Source organism: Mauremys reevesii, linkage group 17 (assembly GCF_016161935.1).
Source record: "Mauremys reevesii isolate NIE-2019 linkage group 17, ASM1616193v1, whole genome shotgun sequence".
NCBI lineage: Eukaryota > Metazoa > Chordata > Testudines > Geoemydidae > Mauremys > Mauremys reevesii.
In genome coordinates, this window is record NC_052639.1 from 267,048 (window position 1) to 283,157 (window position 16,110).

Here is a 16,110-nt window from a genome sequence, read left to right on the forward strand (position 1 = left end):
GCGCCGGGCGTCCCTACCCTCCCGCCAGCCTGTCGTCACCTCCCCGATCCATCCCCTCCACCCGCACCCTGTGCCCCACAAACCTCGCCAGACCCCCTCCCCCGAGCACTAGACACCGAACAGACTCCCCGTCAGGCTGAGCTGGCCATAAGAGACCCTCTGCGCCTGAGTGTGTCCCCCGGCACCCACCCCATGGGGCTTTAATAATGTTCCACCAGGCAGAGAGCTGTCACCCATCTGTTGCTACTGCCACCTGTGCCCTGGGACCAGTTTGCCCAAGCCATGCCCTGATCCCCCAAGAGCCAGACCCAGATCCAGAAACTGGCCAAGTCGCTGAATCTTTCTGATTCCCTGACCCACTGTCCCCATCCCAACCTCTCCCTGACCTGCCTCCCAGTATCAACTCCTCTCCCCACTGCCTCCAACAGCACCCCAAATCCCTCCCTGGTACCAACCCCCCACAACTCCCCCATCTCACCCCAAATCCCTCCCTGGTGCCAACCCCCCACTGCTCCCCCACCTCACCCCAAATCCCTCCCTGGTACCAACCCCCCACAGCTCCCCCACCTCACCCCAAATCCCTCCCTGGTACCAACCCCATACAGCTCCCCCATCTCACCCCAAATCCCTCCTGGTGCCAACCCCCAGCTCCCCATCTCACCCCAAATCCTTCCCTGTCACTAACTCCCCCCTCACTGTCACCAACAATCTCCAATTCCCCCCCCCAGCTGCTGGCTCCTCCCCTGGGACAGCCGGGCTTGGCCTCACCGTGAGCGGCTGCCCCAGCTCCAGCAGCGCTGCCGTGATATACGCTGAGAGAGAGAGCTCATCCACCACGCCGCCCTGAGAGGGATGGAGACACCGGGAGCTGGCTCAGACAGAGCTGCAGGGCATGTTGCCAGGAGCAGGTGAGCCGCTGCCCAGGACAGGCCCATTGGGACAGAGACGACCCGGCTCCAGCGCTCCGAGTGGCTGGATTTGGGTCCTGCCTCCTGCTGGGTCCTGCCAGGCCCATCTGGATCCCGAGCAGCTGCCCCCAGTTGTATCAGCCACTCACTGTGGCAGTGAGTTCCACAGATTTGTTATAGGGAAAGGCGGTAGCTGATCCATTTTCAAGGCTGTATAAAATTTCAGTACAAAATCCTATCTGATCCACCCTGGAACCAGAGGTTGGGAAGTTGGTTTGAACTGACATTTGCCAGTTTTCCTGTGAAGACCAGGGGCCGTTTCTGGGAGGCTAAGGGATTTACCCCTCACTGGGCAAGTTCCTGCTCATTAAATAGTCCCCGTGCAGGAATCTGGACTTGGCCTAAGATTTGTCTCCTTCTCGCTCCCAAAACAGCCGGGTACAGCCCTTGCCCCTCCCGGAGAGTCCCAGCTTCCTGCAAACTCAGGGGCAGTGGCAGGAATTGGGCTGTGACTCGAGCTGGGTGGGAATTTCCTGCTGAACTTATTTCTCGACAGACGATGCAGTTTCCACAAAATCAAAACTCTGCAGGAAAACGTTACTTTTGCTGAAACGTTTCAATTTCCTTTGGGAAAATGAAAACGCAACATTCTGCAGTGAGGCAGCAGGGCCCAAATCGCAGCCTCTCGGGTGGGCGACCTGAACCGAAACCTTCCACTGCGAACCGGTTCAACTTTCAGCTGGACTGGCCTCGTGCCCCTGCTCCCCCATGGACTTGGCTCCTTCAGACTACATCTCCCATGATGCACCGCAACAGCCCTTCTGACTGAGCCGTGTGGGGAGTTGTGGGAGTCACATGACTTCAGGGCTGGGCCCTGCCCCTCAGGCTCTCCATGCCAGGCAAAGAGTGCAGGGTCTGCTCAGTGCCCGCAGGGAGACTGGCCTGTGCAGGAGCCAGGGGGGGCTGGGCCAGGGCTGCTCCCTCGTTCGGTGCAATAACCCGCTGCCCCGGCCGTTCCAGCCTTTCAGACGTTGCTAAAAACCCAGGGAAATCCCCCAACCCGAAACGGGTCACAACAACCAGCTGCCCTGAGGGGCCCCCACCCCCTTTCCCAGGTTGTCCCCCGACTCCCCCCCTCCCCCATGTCATCAGCCTGTGCCCCCAGCCTCCCACCTGCAGGGCGTTGTTCAACAGCTTCCCCACACTGCGGAAGCAGCCGCTCTCCAGCTGGTGACGCTGCAGCCACCTTAGGGCGTCTTTTAGGTGCTTCTTGTCGATGGAGATGTAGGGCCTGGCCTGGCCAAAGGACTTGAGAACGAAGGCCGTCAGCCTGGGCGGGGAGAGACCCCGTCAGAAGGACACGCTGCAGGAGATGCTGCGGGCCAGGAGGGAGGTGCGTGGGGGCTGGGGCTGAGGGTCAGCATTGTGGGGGTGAGCAGAGCTGTCAGGGGAGCCCAGAACAGGAATGGGGGTGTGATGGAGTAGGGACCGTCTGTGTGGGGGATGGGAGAGCCGGGGATGACTTTAGGTGAGAGGCAGGACCTGAGCCACTAATCTGAGCCAGGCAAGGGGGAGGGGTGTCAGCACCTTTGCCTGGGAAGCTGGACAAAAGAAGGGGGCTGCTGGAGGGAATTAGTTCAGTTTTCAGTTTTGGGCTGGGTGGTGGAATTCAGGGAATCCCAAGCTGGGGACTAAGCTTCCTGAACTCCCAGAAGGACCAGATTGAGGGGTCCTGGTTGTGCCTACAAGCTCTGCTGTAGCCTGCGTTCCTGTTGTCCAATAAACCTTCTGTTTTACTGGCTGGCTGAGAGTCACTGTGAGTCCCAGGAAGAGGGGTGCAGGGCCTGACTCCCCCACACTCCGTGACAACTGGTGGTAGCGGTGGGATCGAATGCACCCCATGGACGGTGCTTCCTGCAGTAAGTGACTGGGGAGCAGTAAAACGAAGGGACGATTGTAGGGGTGATTAACCCCTGGGAGCGTGTGCCCAGTGAGAAGGACTTTTGCAGTAACAGGGTCTCCCGGGGGATTGCAGTGAGCGGTGCTGGGGCGGAGGAGTCTGCAGCTCGACCCTGGCAGAGAGGTGGTGACCTCAAGAAGGACTGGCATGCTAGGGGTCTCCCTCGAAACCGAGGGGAGCAGTGAGCACCCAGGCCTGCGAGTGGCCAGCAGGAAGATGTATGCTAAGCGCCTTAAGTGTGACCTGGTTAGACTGCTGGTACTGGAGCAACTGTATGAACGGTGCCCACCCGACCTGAGGCTGTGGTTGAGGGACCAAAAGCCAGAGAACCCGCGACATGCAGGGCGGCTGGCTGATGACTTTGTGAAGAGCCGGTCGGGGGGTAGCAGGGAGTAGTCCCAAAGGAACAGACCTGCTGCGATGCAGAGAGAGAGTCACCCTGGGACCTCCCAAAGGGGGAATAGGGAGAACCCCCTCCCAAGGGGAACGCCCAGGGACACGGCTCAGAGAGGCTGCAGCCTCAGACCCAGCCAGCAGAAGGGAGCAGGTCCCCATCTCTGTCCCAACTGCTGAGTTCCAGGCTGAGTTGCAGAAAGATCCCTCCTTGCGGAGGCCAAGGGACCTGGCCGACCTCAGTGCGTTACAGTCCATGAGGAGAGGTTGCAAGGAGAGGTTCCTGTGGGAGAAGGGGTTCCTGTACCGAGAATGGGCTCCGCCCGGGGAAGTAGAGTCATGGGGGATCAGGAGGCAGCTGGTGGTTCCCCAGAAGTTTCGCCACAAGCTCCTGTACCTGGCCCATGACATCCCTCTCGCAGGGCCCCAGGGAATCAGGTGCACCAGGCAGAGGCTGCTACGGAACTTTTACTGGCCTGGGGTCTTTACCCATGTCCGACAGCACTGCCGATCCTGTGACCCCTGCCAGCGGGTGGGGAAGGCCCGGGACAAGGGGAAAGCGGCTTTGAGGCCTTTACCCATCATAGAAGAACCTTTCCAGAAGGTGGCCATGGACATAGTGGGACCTCTCAGCAAGACGACCCGGTCAGGGAAAGAATACATTCTGGTGATGGTAGATTTCGACACTCGCTACCCCGAGGCGGTGGCCTTGTCCTCTACCGAAGCAGACACCGTGGCAGATGCACTGCTGACCATTTTCAGTCGGGTGGGGTTCCCCAAGGAAGTCTTAACGGACCAGGGGTCCAACTTCATGTCGGCCCTGCTCCGGTGCTTGTGGGAGAAATGTGGGGTCTGGCACAACTGGGCCTCAGCGTATCACCCCCAGTCCAACGGGCTGGTGGAAAGGTTCAACGGGACGCTAAAGATGATGCTAAAAACATTTATGCACCAGAACCCACAGGACTGGGACAAGTACTTACCTCACCTGCTGTTCGCGTACCAGGAGGTACCCCAGAAATCTACCGGGTTTTTGCCTTTCGAACTGTTATATGGAAGGCGGGTAAGGGGGCCCCTGGACCTGATCAGAGATGAATGGGAGGGGAAGACCATTCCCAATGGAGAGTCAGTGGTGGAGTATGTCCTGACCATCCAGGAAAGACTTGCTGAGTTCATGGGCCTGGCCAGGGAGAATCTGGCCCGAGCCCAGAGGAAGCAGAAGGTCTGGTATGACCACATGGCGCGGGCCCACGCCATCGCCACCGGGGATCACGTGATGGTTCTCATCCCCATGAGAAAGAACAAACTCCAGGCCGCCTGAGAAGGGCCTTTCAAGGTTGTCAAGCAACTAAATGAGGTAAACTATGTGGTGGAGCTGTCTAACCAGGCACATCACCGCCGGGTGTACCATGTTAATATGATGAAGCCATACTATGATGGGGGAATGTGGTGGTGGCCGTGTGTGGACATTGGGAAGAGCAGGGAGATGACCCTTTAGTGGATCTATCCCCTGGGACAAAAGCTGGTTCCCCCCTGGAGGCAATTCAACTCTCTGATCAGCTTACCCTGGCCCAGCACGCTGAGATCAGAGGGGTGCTGCATCTATACTGACAGCTGTTTTCCAGCCAGCCTGGACGTACTAATTTGACTGTCCACCGGGTGGAGACCGGGTCACATCCTCCTATAAGATGCTCCCCTTTTCGAGTCACCGGGAAAACTGCCCAGGACCTAGAAAGAGAGGTCAGGGACATGCTGGCTTTGGGGGTGATCCAGCCATCTTCCAGACCTTGGGCCTCGCCAGTGGTTCTGGTCCCCAAAAGGGATGGGTCAATCTGGTTCTGTGTGGACTATCGAAAGCTCAATGCAATCACCGTATCTGATGCCTACCCCATGCCCAGGCCTGATGAGCTCCTAGACAAGCTGGGAGGTGCTCGGTACCTCACCACCATGGATCTTACAAGGGCTACTGGCAAGTGCCGCTGGACGCAGGCTGAAATCGGCCTTTATCACCACTCTGGGACTCTACGAGTTTCTGACCCTGCCCTTCGGCCTCAAGGGAGCACAAGCCACCTTCCAGCGCCTTTTGGATCAGCTACTGAGGGGAATGGAGAGTTTTGCCGTGGCGTATATCGATGACATCTGCGTCTTTAGCCGGACCTGGGAGGACCACGTGTCCCAGGTTAAACAAGTGCTGGACCGACTCCGGGAGGCTGGGTTAACCGTAAAGGCTGAGAAGTGCAAGGTGGAGATGGCTGAAGTATCTTACCTGGGCCATCGGGTGGGGAACAGCTGCCTAAAGCCAGAACCAGCCAAGGTGGAGGTGATCAGAGACTGGCCCGCTCCCCAAACCAAAAAGCAGGTCCAGGCCTTTATTGGGATAACGGGGTACTATCGTAGGTTCATGCCCCACTTTAGCGCCATAGCTGCCCCCATCACTGAGCTGTGCAAGAAGGGGAAGCCAGACAAGGACCGAGCAGTGCCAGCAGGCTCTCCGGGCGCTGATGGAAACTCTGGTTAGCGGCCCAGTTCTGGCAAACCCAGATTTTGACAAGCCCTTTATGGTGTTTACCGACGCCTCAGACACGGGCCTGGGGGCGGTGTTGATGCAGGAGGATGAAAAGGGGGAGAGACACCCCATCGTGTACCTGAGCAAGAAGTTGCTACCCCGGGAGCAGAACTACGCGGCCATCGAGAAGGAATGCCTGGCCATGGTGTGGGCCCTGAAGAAACTGGAGCCATATCTCTTTGGGCGCCACTTCACCGTTTACACCGACCACTCTCCCCTGACCTGGCTGCACCAGATGAAAGGAGCCAACGTCAAGCTCCTGAGGTGGAGCCTGCTCCTGCAGGACTATGACATGGCCGTGGTCCATGTGAAGGGAAGTGCCAACCTGATAGTGGATGCGTTGTCCCGGAGAGGGGGCCCCGAACTTCCCTGGGTCACTGGGCAGTGACCCCGCTCAGTTCAGTCTCGAAGGGGGGAGAGATGTGATGGAGTAGGGGCTGTCTGTGTGGGGGATGGGAGAGCCGGGGATGACTTTAGGTGAGAGACAGGACCTGAGCCTGTAATCTGAGCCAGGCAGCGGGGAGGGGTGTCAGCACCTTTGCCCAGGAAGCTGGACAAAGTAAGGAGCCTGCTGGAGGGAGTTAGTTCAGTTTCGGTTTGGGGCTGGGTGGTGGAATTTAGGGAATCCCAAGCTGGGGACTAAGCTTCCTGAACCCCCAGAAGGACCAGATTGAGGGGTCCTGGTTGTGCCCACAAGCTCTGCTGTAGCCTGCATTCCTGTTGTCCAATAAACCTTCTGTTTTACTGGCTGGCTGAGAGTCACTGTGAGTCCCAGGAAGAGGGGTACAGGGCCTGACTCCCCCATACTCCGTGACAGGGGGGTGGAGGGTTGGAGTGAGTACGAGGGGCAGAGCTGTGTGGGGAGCAGGACTGGAATAGCAGTGGGGCTGGGGGTCAGGCTGCAGCCCGGTAGGCCCTGCCCACCCAGAGCCCTGACTTGCCCGTGCCGTGCGGCCCCTCACCAGGTGTTGCCCGTGGCGTCGCTCTCCCCAAAGGCGCTGTAAGAGCCGTCGTTGTGCTTATAGAGTAGCTCACGCTGGTAGCCTGTGGGGACAGGAGAGAGACAGCGAGTTCTGGATCCGCTCACCCCCAGGGGCTAGAATCCACCCCCAAGCCTGCGCCCCGTAGGGCCCGCTAGCCCTCCCCTCCCCCACGGCGCTGAGACTCAGAGATTCCAGGGGTCGGTTTGAATAGGGGGATGGAGTTAAGGCTGAATAGGGCCCCGATCCCCCAAATGCTCTAGCGCCCCGACCTGGGGCTGGATCCCAACCAGCGTCCCTTAGAGGGGAAAGGGCTCCTCTCCGGTTCCCTCAACCCTGAGTCTAACAGTCCTTATGACCTGGGCCTCAGAGAGGAAAGGCCAAGGATCTCATTCCCTGACCCCCAGAGCCAGCCAGGGCCCTGATCTGGGGCTGGACTGGAACTCAGGCCCCAGAGGTGGCATGGACAGGGCCCGATGTGACGAAGTGGGAATGTTCTCGATGTGTTATGTGAATGCCGAGTGGGGAGTATTGACCGGGGAAGGTTGCAGGGGAGTTGTGCTGGGACGACCTGTTCTGGGGAAGGGAGAATACCTGAGCATGTAACCTGAGAACCGAGGAGGAGGGTTGGAGGCCAGGTAACACCTCTGCCTGGTAAACTGGATAAAGGACAAAGGCTGGGGGAGGAACTGGGGGGAGAACATAAGAACGGCCGTACCGGGTCAGACCAAAGGTCCATCTAGCCCAGTATCTGTCCACCAACAGTGGCCAATGCCAGGTGCCCCAGAGGGAGTGAACCCAACAGGCAATGATCAAGTGATCTCTCTCCTGCCATCCATCTCCATCCTCTGATGAACAGAGGCTAGGGACACCATTCTTACCCATCCTAGCTAATAGCCATTTATGGACTTAGCCACCATGAATTTATCCAGTCCCCTTTTAAACATTGTTATAGTCCTAGCCTTCACAACCGCCTCAGGTAAAGAGTTCCACAAGTTGACTGTGCGCTGCGTGAAGAAGAACTTCCTTTTATTTGTTTTAAACCTGCTGCCTATTAATTTCATTTGGTGACCCCTAGTTCTTGTATTATGGGAATAAGTAAATAACTTTTCCTTATCCACTTTCTCAACATCACTCATGATTTTATATATCTCTATCATATCCCCCTTTAATCTTCTCTTTTTCAAGCTGAAGAGACCTAGCCTCTTTAATCTCTCCTCATATGGGACTCTCTCCAAACCCCTAATCATTTTAGTTGCCCTTTTCTGAACCTTTTCTAGTGCTAGAATATCTTTTTTGAGGTGAGGAGACCACATCTGTACACAGTATTCAAGATGTGGGCGTACCATGGATTTATATAAGGGCAATAATATATTCTCAGTCTTATTCTCTATCCCCTTTTTAATGATTCCTAACATCCTGTTTGCTTTTTTGACCGCCTCTGCACACTGCGTGGACATCTTCAGAGAACTATCCACGATGACTCCAAGATCTTTTTCCTGACTCGTTGTAGCTAAATTAGCCCCCATCATGTTGTATGTATAGTTGGGGTTATTTTTTCCACTGAGCATTACTTTACATTTATCCACATTAAATTTCATTTGCCATTTTGTTGCCCAATCACTTAGTTTTGTGAGATCTTTTTGAAGTTCTTCACAATCTGCTTTGGTCTTAACTATCTTGAGCAGTTTAGTATCATCTGCAAACTTTGCCACCTCACTGTTTACCCCTTTCTCCAGATCATTTATGAATAAATTGAATAGGATTGGTCCGAGGACTGACCCTTGGGGAACACCACTTTTATCCCTCTCCATTCTGAGAATTTACCATTAATTCCTACCCTTTGTTCCCTGTCCTTTAACCAGTTCTCAATCCATGAAAGGACCTTCCCTTTTATCCCATGACAGCTTAATTTACGTAAGAGCCTTTGATGAGGGACCTTGTCAAAGACTTTCTGGAAATCTAAGTACACTATGTCCACCGGATCCCCCTTGTCCACATGTTTGTTGACCCCTTCAAAGAACTTTAATAGATTAGTAAGACACGATTTCCCTTTACAGAAACAATGTTGACTATTGCTCAAAAGTTTATGTTTTTCTATGTGTCTGACAATTTTATTCTTAACTATTGTTTTGACTAATTTGCCCGGTACCAACGTTAGACTTACCTGTCTGTAATTGCCGGGATCACCCCTAGAGCCCTTTTTAAATATCGGCGTTACATTAGCTAACTTCCAGTCATTGGATACCGAAGCCGATTTAAAGGACACGTTACAAACCTTAGTTAATAGTTCCGCAACTTCACATTTGAGTTCTTTCAGAACTCTTGGGTGAATGCCATCGGGTCCCGGTGACTTGTTAAGGTTGAGTTTATCAATTAATTCCAAAACCTCCTCTAGTGACACTTCAGTCTGTGACAGTTCCTCAGATTTGTCACCTACAAAAGCCAGCTCAGGTTTGGGAATCTCCCTAACATCCTCAGCCGTGAAGACTGAAGCAAAGAATCCATTTAGTTTCTCCGCAATGACTTTATCGTCTTTAAGCGCTCCTTTTGTATTTCGATCGTCAAGGGGCCCCACTGGTTGTTTAGCAGGCTTCCTACTTCTGATGTACTTAAAAAACATTTTGTTATTACCCTTGGAGTTTTTGGATATCCGTTCTTCAAACTCCTCTTTGGCTTTTCTTATTACACTCTTGCACTTAACTTGGCAGTGTTTGTGCTCCTTTCTATTTGCCTCACTAGGATTTGACTTCCACTTTTTAAAGGAAGTCTTTTAAAAGACTGAGTGAGGCTGAGTGAGAGGCTGGAGGGAGTTTCAGTTTGAAGCTGGCTGGGAAATGGAGGGGAGCCCCGATGGGGCTTGGGCTTCCCAACGGGGCTGTGGCCTCCCTGCAGGCCCCAGATGGACCTAACTAAAGGGGGTCCTGTTGTCTGTACCGTCAAGACTTGTGTTCCTGTCATCTAAATAAACCTTCTGTTTTACTGGCTTGCTGAGAGTCACGTCTGACTGTGAAGTGGGGGTGCACGATCCTCTGGCTTTCCCCAGTACCCGACCTGGGCTGACTTGCTGTGGGAAGCGCACAGAGGGGCAGAGGATGCTGAATGCTCCAAGGACAGACCCAGGAGGTGAAGCCGTGTGAGCTTCTTGCCCTGAAGACAGTCTGCTCCAAGGGAGAGGAGGCTCCCCAAAGTCCTGACTGGCAGGGAGCAGTTCCAGAGCATCGCCCAGGGACTCCGTGACACCCTCGCAAGGCCCCGCCATTCCCTGGGGGTGCAGGAGTGGGAGGACACTCACCGCTCTGGAGGAAACCCTTGGCTTTGTCTCTGATCTCTGGGCTCAGCTGCCCGCTCTTCTCCAGGTACTGCTGGATGTAGATGTTGGGAGCGAACCGGACCATGTTCTGCTCTCCACAGCCGTAGGGCATGGCCAGCAGGCGGTCTATGTTCTGCAGAGCTGTGCCCATTATGTCTCCTGGCACCAAGGGATTTGGGGGAGCAGAGAATTACCAGGCTGCACAACAGCTGCCCTTTCCCTAACACCACACCAATGGAGCCCTGGCATTGGGGGGCCCAGAGCCCCCAGTTTGATTCAGGCCTGGTGGGGTTACGTGGATACGTGGTGATGAATGGCCAAGACGCCAATGCCCTGGCACAGCTTCATGGCATCACCGCGGGAGTCTATTGCCCCTCACTGGGGACGAGGCCCTGGAGCACAGACTGCAGGGACCAGTCCTGCCACGGCCCCAGACACCCACAGGACCTCATTGGTCTTTTCCATCCTTGATGCCCCGGCCTCTCTGATCAGAGCGCTGGGCTGCACACGGGCCGGTTGGCAAAGGGCACCGTGCCCTGGCAGGGCTGGGGCAGGGGAATTCCTTACCCAGGACAGTCACATGGGCCCGCTCGGACCCTGCCAGGATGTTCGCAGGCAGCTGCAAGGAGATTTCTTCGGAGGCTGCGTAACACGAAGGCAAAGACACACCGTTAAAGTCCTGTTGGGAACCTGCCCCTGCCTCCAGCCAATCAGATCCCTCCATTCCTCACCGTACGGGGCTCTCGTACACACGGGGGCCAGGCTGCAGGGGAGAGGAGCTGGCGTAAAAGGGGCCCAGTCAGACTTGGGAGCAGGAGCCAGACGTGCTCGAGCCTTCGGCCCATGGCAGACGGTTCCATAACTGTCCACTGGGGGGTGCATCTTCCCCGGGCAGCTGGGCCTGGACCCTGTCCCAGGCAGGACATTGGCCTGGATGCCCCCTGGTCTGGTCCGGCCTGGCAGCTCCTGTGCCCCTAGCTGGGCCATCCAGCGGCTCAGCCATCACTGACGTGCCGCAGCCAAGAGACTCCCCGCGTTAGTGACACCCACTGAGCCCCGCACAGGCGCTGGGAACCTACCTTCCTGGCAGAGCAGGGAGCTGTGAGCCTTCTCCTCCAGGATCCCCCCCGGCTGTGGGGAAGGAGCATCAGACACAAGGTCAGAAGGGACCGTGCACGTCACAGCCTGACAGGGCCTGCTGGGTCAGCCAGTGCCGCTAGCCAGGGCAGGATCATCCCCTACAGCCCGTGCTGTGGGGCTCGGGCACATCCAGCTCTCAGCACTCCAGCGATGGGGCTCCCGTCCCTTCCCCGGGGAGACTGTTCCCAGCCCAGCAGATCTTTCAGCTTCTTCCTCTTCAGTGCGGAGCTTCCCTCTGCTAGTTCCCTCTGCCTCCTCGAGCCCTCCCATGTGTCACACTCAGCCATCCCCCTTGGGGCTAACCCCCGTCTCTGTCTGCCCCAGGACTCTCCCACCAGCTCCCTGATATCGCTGGGATGGGGCCGTGTTACGGGGCAGTGCAGGTCGGGGTCCAGGACGTGGATGGCACGGTGCTGGGGGATTATTTTCTGTGGCAGGACAAAGAACAATCATAAGTGCAGACTCGGCCCACGGCCACCAGGAGGTGAGACCCAGGCCCCGGATCTTCCTCCGCTCTGCCCAGAGGCCCCGACCAGACACTGACCTGGACCAGCAGGGGCTTTATCACAGTGTCCACTCGCCCCTGGGCCGGCACCACGGCCAGCTCATTGCCGCACAGCTCCTCGGTGTGCAGAGCCTCGGTGCTGACGGTGAAGTTCACCTCCCCTGCCGAGCAAGGCGGGAGACGCCCCCATTAGACAGACCAACGCCCCTACCCGAGGCAGAGAGGAGCCCGTGTCCGAGGGTGGGAGGATACTTGAAGGGAAGGGTGGTGAAGAAGGGAGGGAATAGTAGAAAAAGAAAGAAAATGAAGAGAGAGAGAGAGAGGGAATGGAGAGAAAAGAGAGAGAAGGCCAGAGGGGAAGGGAAGGATGGAGGGAAGTGACTGTGGGAAATGGTGATTAGGACGTAAGAGGTTTCACTGCTGGGGCATCCTCTCAGCCCCCTCCCCCACAGCTCTTCTCATCCCCTCCGCTTGGTACCAAGCCCTGAGTGACCCCATCCTGCGCCCTCCTTCTCACTCCCAGTACAGAGCCTCCAATGCCCCTTACCTGTCTGTCCCCCACGCAGCCTCCAAAGGCCCCTACCTGCCTCCCTAGTGCGAAGGCTCCAGCACCCCTTCTCTGCACCCCCACTGTGCAGAACCCCCCACCCCTTCCCTGCCCCTCCCCTCTGGCACAGAGCCTCCAGCGCCACTTACCCAGGCTGCTCGCCGTCACCTCCCACTGGAAGGTTTTCCCTTCGTCTGCACAGAGGCAGCTGGTGTAGGCGCCGTCCTCGCCCGCCTGCACCTGGAACTGCGCAGACTCCGCCAGCGTCACCCGCACCTGTGGGGCCCAACACGAGAACCCCCTTAGGGCTGTGGGGGACGCGCTCACACGCTCCAGCTCCAGCCGAGACGTGACTCCTCTGGGACTCAGGCCCCCTCACTGCGATGTGCTGACCCCAGTGGTCACAGGGTCACAGCCAGTGACTGCCGGTGACACTCGCCAGCCTGCGCCGCTGCCCAGCCCCCCAGCCCCAGGTCACCGGCCCCAGCAGCCCCCGCAGCCCAGCCCCGGGCGGCGCTCACCTTGATGCACTGCCGCAGGTAGTTGAAGACGGTGGCCTTTAGGGCGAAGGCTTCTCCCCGGATCACGGAGTACGGCAAGGCCAGCTCCACAAAGAAGGGTTTGAAGGCCGTGAAGGTGGCCGTGGGCGAGAGCCCAAAGCCCACCTCCGCCGTGCAGAACATCCCAGCTTTCCACTCCGTGATGGTGTCGGGCACTGAGACTGGGACGTCCTTGGAGCCCCCGTCGCTGGGCCAGGATAGACACAAAGCAATTTTAGACAAACATGCAACTCAGGTTTTCTCTGTCATCCCACCTCAACCTCTGGATGGCAGCTGTATGTTGCACAGTAGTATAGAATCCCAGGGAATGTCCCTTGTGGACAATGGTGTCTCCACATTAAAAGAATTTACGCACAGGCGTCCTCCAGATTCATGTCCCCGTCCCAGAGAATTGTGACCTGGATGTGGTGGAGCGGCATGAGTGTTTCCATGATCCTGAGAGCGATGCTGTCAGGAGTCTCATCCTCCTGACAGAGTCACCCAAGGCAGCAAGGTTGAAGGTGAGGTTCCAGACAAACATCAGTCTAATCCCCGTCCCCCCAAGTCCTTAACCGCAGAGCAGGCGGATGAGGGAGAATAACTGAACACTGGGAGGAGGGCTGGGGATCACTTATTGGACCAAGAGGTTGCAACCAAGCCAAAGAGAAAGCAGGGAGGTCGGAAACAGCCCAGATGTAACTGAGAGAAGACTGGTTAGGTATGCTAGGAAGGGACAAGTGAGGCAGTCCGTGCCTCTTTCCCTTGGGCACTGGGCCAGGACCTGGTGAAAAGGGAGGGCCCAGTCCCCCTACTTTCCCCTCTGCCTATTCATTTGGGGAACAATGTATTGCTTGGCACCATCAGAGAAGCCCATCCCAGGACTTTCAGGGTAGGAAAAACTGTTGAGCCATGACCTGTCCACTAGGCCTGCTGGCCTCCGAGTGAAAGCCACTACCAATGTCTATTGGCATTAAATAATTACTGTCTGGCCTGCCCTGTTGTCTGACCTCCCATCATTTTCTCCAAACGTGCTTAAAAATAAACATCGATATTCTCTGTCAAAATTATAATTATAAAAAATTAAAATTGAATTCTGCCAAGCCTAGACACAGGACTCAATTCGGCCCTTGATAAGGCCCTTTCAGGCTACTACAGGAGCACACAGGGGGCTTAAAGCAGCCGTAAGCCAGCATGAAGCGTGCTTGCTGGCTGGCACAAAGGTCTCTCTCCTCTTAGCTGGGAGCTGAATCTACCTTCAGCTGCTCTAGGAATGTGGAGGCCAGAAAGATGATGCAGTGCCATCGCTGTTCCCCTTCCTGAGGCGTGCCAAGTTCAGTCCCACTGCTCCTTCTCTGTCCCTGTTGTCTGGAGCCTTTATCTGGGGTTAGCTCAGGATATTTGGATTCAGCACAGAAGCAACAAGGGAAGTCTTTAGAACAGAGGTCCCAAAACTGTGGGGTCCACCCCCGTAAGGGGGCATGGAGAAATATTCAGGGGTGGGGCACGGCTGGCTCAGGCCAGCCCTCATGCTGGGGAGGGAGCGCCACCAGCCCTGCCCTACACCCAGCTCTGTTCCAGCCCCACCCCGAGCCATGGCCCCATCCCCAGCCTGGGCACGGCTCTGCACCTGGCTGGCGGCCTCGCTGCCAGCCCCCAGTGCGGCATGGCTGCGGCTCCGCTTCTGACCCCAGCCCCGCCGTCACCCTTGGCCCCTGGCCATGGCTCCATTCCCAGCCCGGGACAGAGGGTGGATGCAGGGGTGAGGCCAGGGGCAGAGTCGCACCCGGCTGCAGGCCTGGCTTCCAGCCCCCACTGCAGCCTGGCTGCGGCTCTGCTCCTGCCCCCGCCCCGAACCTCAACCCCTGGCCACAGCTCTGTCCCCGGCCCTGCTCCTGTCCCGAGCCCCACCCTCAGCTGCAGCCTCAGCTCCCTTACCCCTGTTTGCTGCCCGCACCCCTTGGAGCCATGGCCCCACTTCTGACCCCAGCTCCAGAGCAGGGGCAGGGGCAGGGGCAAGGGAAAGAGGAGGCACAACCTTCAAAAGTTTGGGGACCACTGCTTTAGAGGGCCAGGCATAGAGGCTGCTCCATAGGGAAGATCTGCAGTAGCTCCTCACTCACCCCACAGGGACCAGGTCCCATAGCCACGTCTCTGGGAAGTAGGCACGTGGCGCTGGCGCCTCCTCGGTGCTGGGCTCTGGCTTCAGCAGGGCGTTGCCTAATCCAGCGTGCTCCACGTGTAAGTTCTTAGCCAAAATCGTGTGTCTATAGAAAGGGTCTAGAAAAGTGCGAACGGGAGTAGCCAGGCTCGTCACCCGCACATGGGCAGCTTCAGGCACAGAGGCCTTTCCCCCACACCAACCCTCCCACCTGCAACAACGCCCCTCCCCTCCGCAAAAACACCACTAGGCACACTACCCCCATCCACATTCACCCACGCCAACACCCCTCCTCCACACAGCGTTAGACACAGCAACGACCTCCCCTCACACACACCAACACCCCTCCTCCACACAGCGTTAGACACAGCAACGACCTCCCCTCACACACCCCAACATCCCCACAGCGTTAGACACAGCAACGACCTCCCCTCACACACCCCAACATCCCCCCCACAGCGTTAGACATGGCAACGCCCTCCCCTCACACACACCAACCCCCCTCCCCCCACAGTGTTAGACACAGAAACAATCTCCCCTCACACACTCCAACACTCCTCCTCCCAGCATTAGACACAGCAAAGACGTCTCCTCCCCCACCAACACCCCCCACAGTGTTAGACACAACGACCTCCCCTCACCCCCCCAACACCCCCCCACAGCGTTAGACATGGCAATGCCCTCCCCTCACACACAGCAACCCCCCTCCTCCACAGTTACACAGTAACGACCTCCCCTCACACACCCCAACAGCCCCCCACAGCGGTAGACATGGCAACGCCTCCCTCACACACACCAACCCCTCCCCACAGTGTTAGACACAGCAACAACCTCCTCCTCCCCTCCAACACTCCTCCCCACACAGCATTAGACACCGCAACGCCCTCCCCACACACACCCCAACAGCCCCCCACAGCGTTAGACATGGCAACACCCTCCCCTCCCCCACCCCACCAACAGCTCTCCCTGGCAGAGTCTCTGACATTAGGTGGGTCTGATTATTGTGCAGTTTATAAAGTGTATGTCTGGTCCTGGATGTTGGTCAAAGCTGGCAACAGATCAGAATAAACAATCCAGTCATGAGCCCTTCCTGACCCCTGCAGT

The 16,110-nt window shown here is 57.1% G+C and overlaps 1 protein-coding gene across 19 annotated transcripts in view; it reads right to left on the reverse strand.

Annotated features, from left to right (window-relative positions):
• LOC120385046 (alpha-2-macroglobulin-like protein 1) overlaps positions 1 to 16,110 on the reverse strand; it is a 224,513-nt gene that overhangs the window by 159,652 nt on the left and 48,751 nt on the right. For 9 of the 19 annotated variants that reach the window (XM_039504138.1, XM_039504125.1, XM_039504123.1 and 6 more), the window contains exons 18-27: positions 14,969 to 15,125; positions 12,831 to 13,056; positions 12,459 to 12,585; positions 11,802 to 11,923; positions 11,197 to 11,248; positions 10,685 to 10,759; positions 10,100 to 10,276; positions 6,787 to 6,868; positions 2,082 to 2,238; positions 769 to 843 (exon numbers count right to left, since the gene is read on the reverse strand). The exons of 3 other annotated variants lie outside the window; for them this stretch is intronic. In XM_039504138.1, the coding sequence (XP_039360072.1) occupies positions 769 to 843; positions 2,082 to 2,238; positions 6,787 to 6,868; positions 10,100 to 10,276; positions 10,685 to 10,759; positions 11,197 to 11,248; positions 11,802 to 11,923; positions 12,459 to 12,585; positions 12,831 to 13,056; positions 14,969 to 15,125 (1,250 nt within the window). The remainder of the gene's footprint in view (positions 1 to 768; positions 844 to 2,081; positions 2,239 to 6,786; positions 6,869 to 10,099; positions 10,277 to 10,684; positions 10,760 to 11,196; positions 11,249 to 11,801; positions 11,924 to 12,458; positions 12,586 to 12,830; positions 13,057 to 14,968; positions 15,126 to 16,110) is intronic. 7 more of the 19 variants (XM_039504140.1, XM_039504130.1, XM_039504137.1 and 4 more) reach the window with 2 other exon arrangements.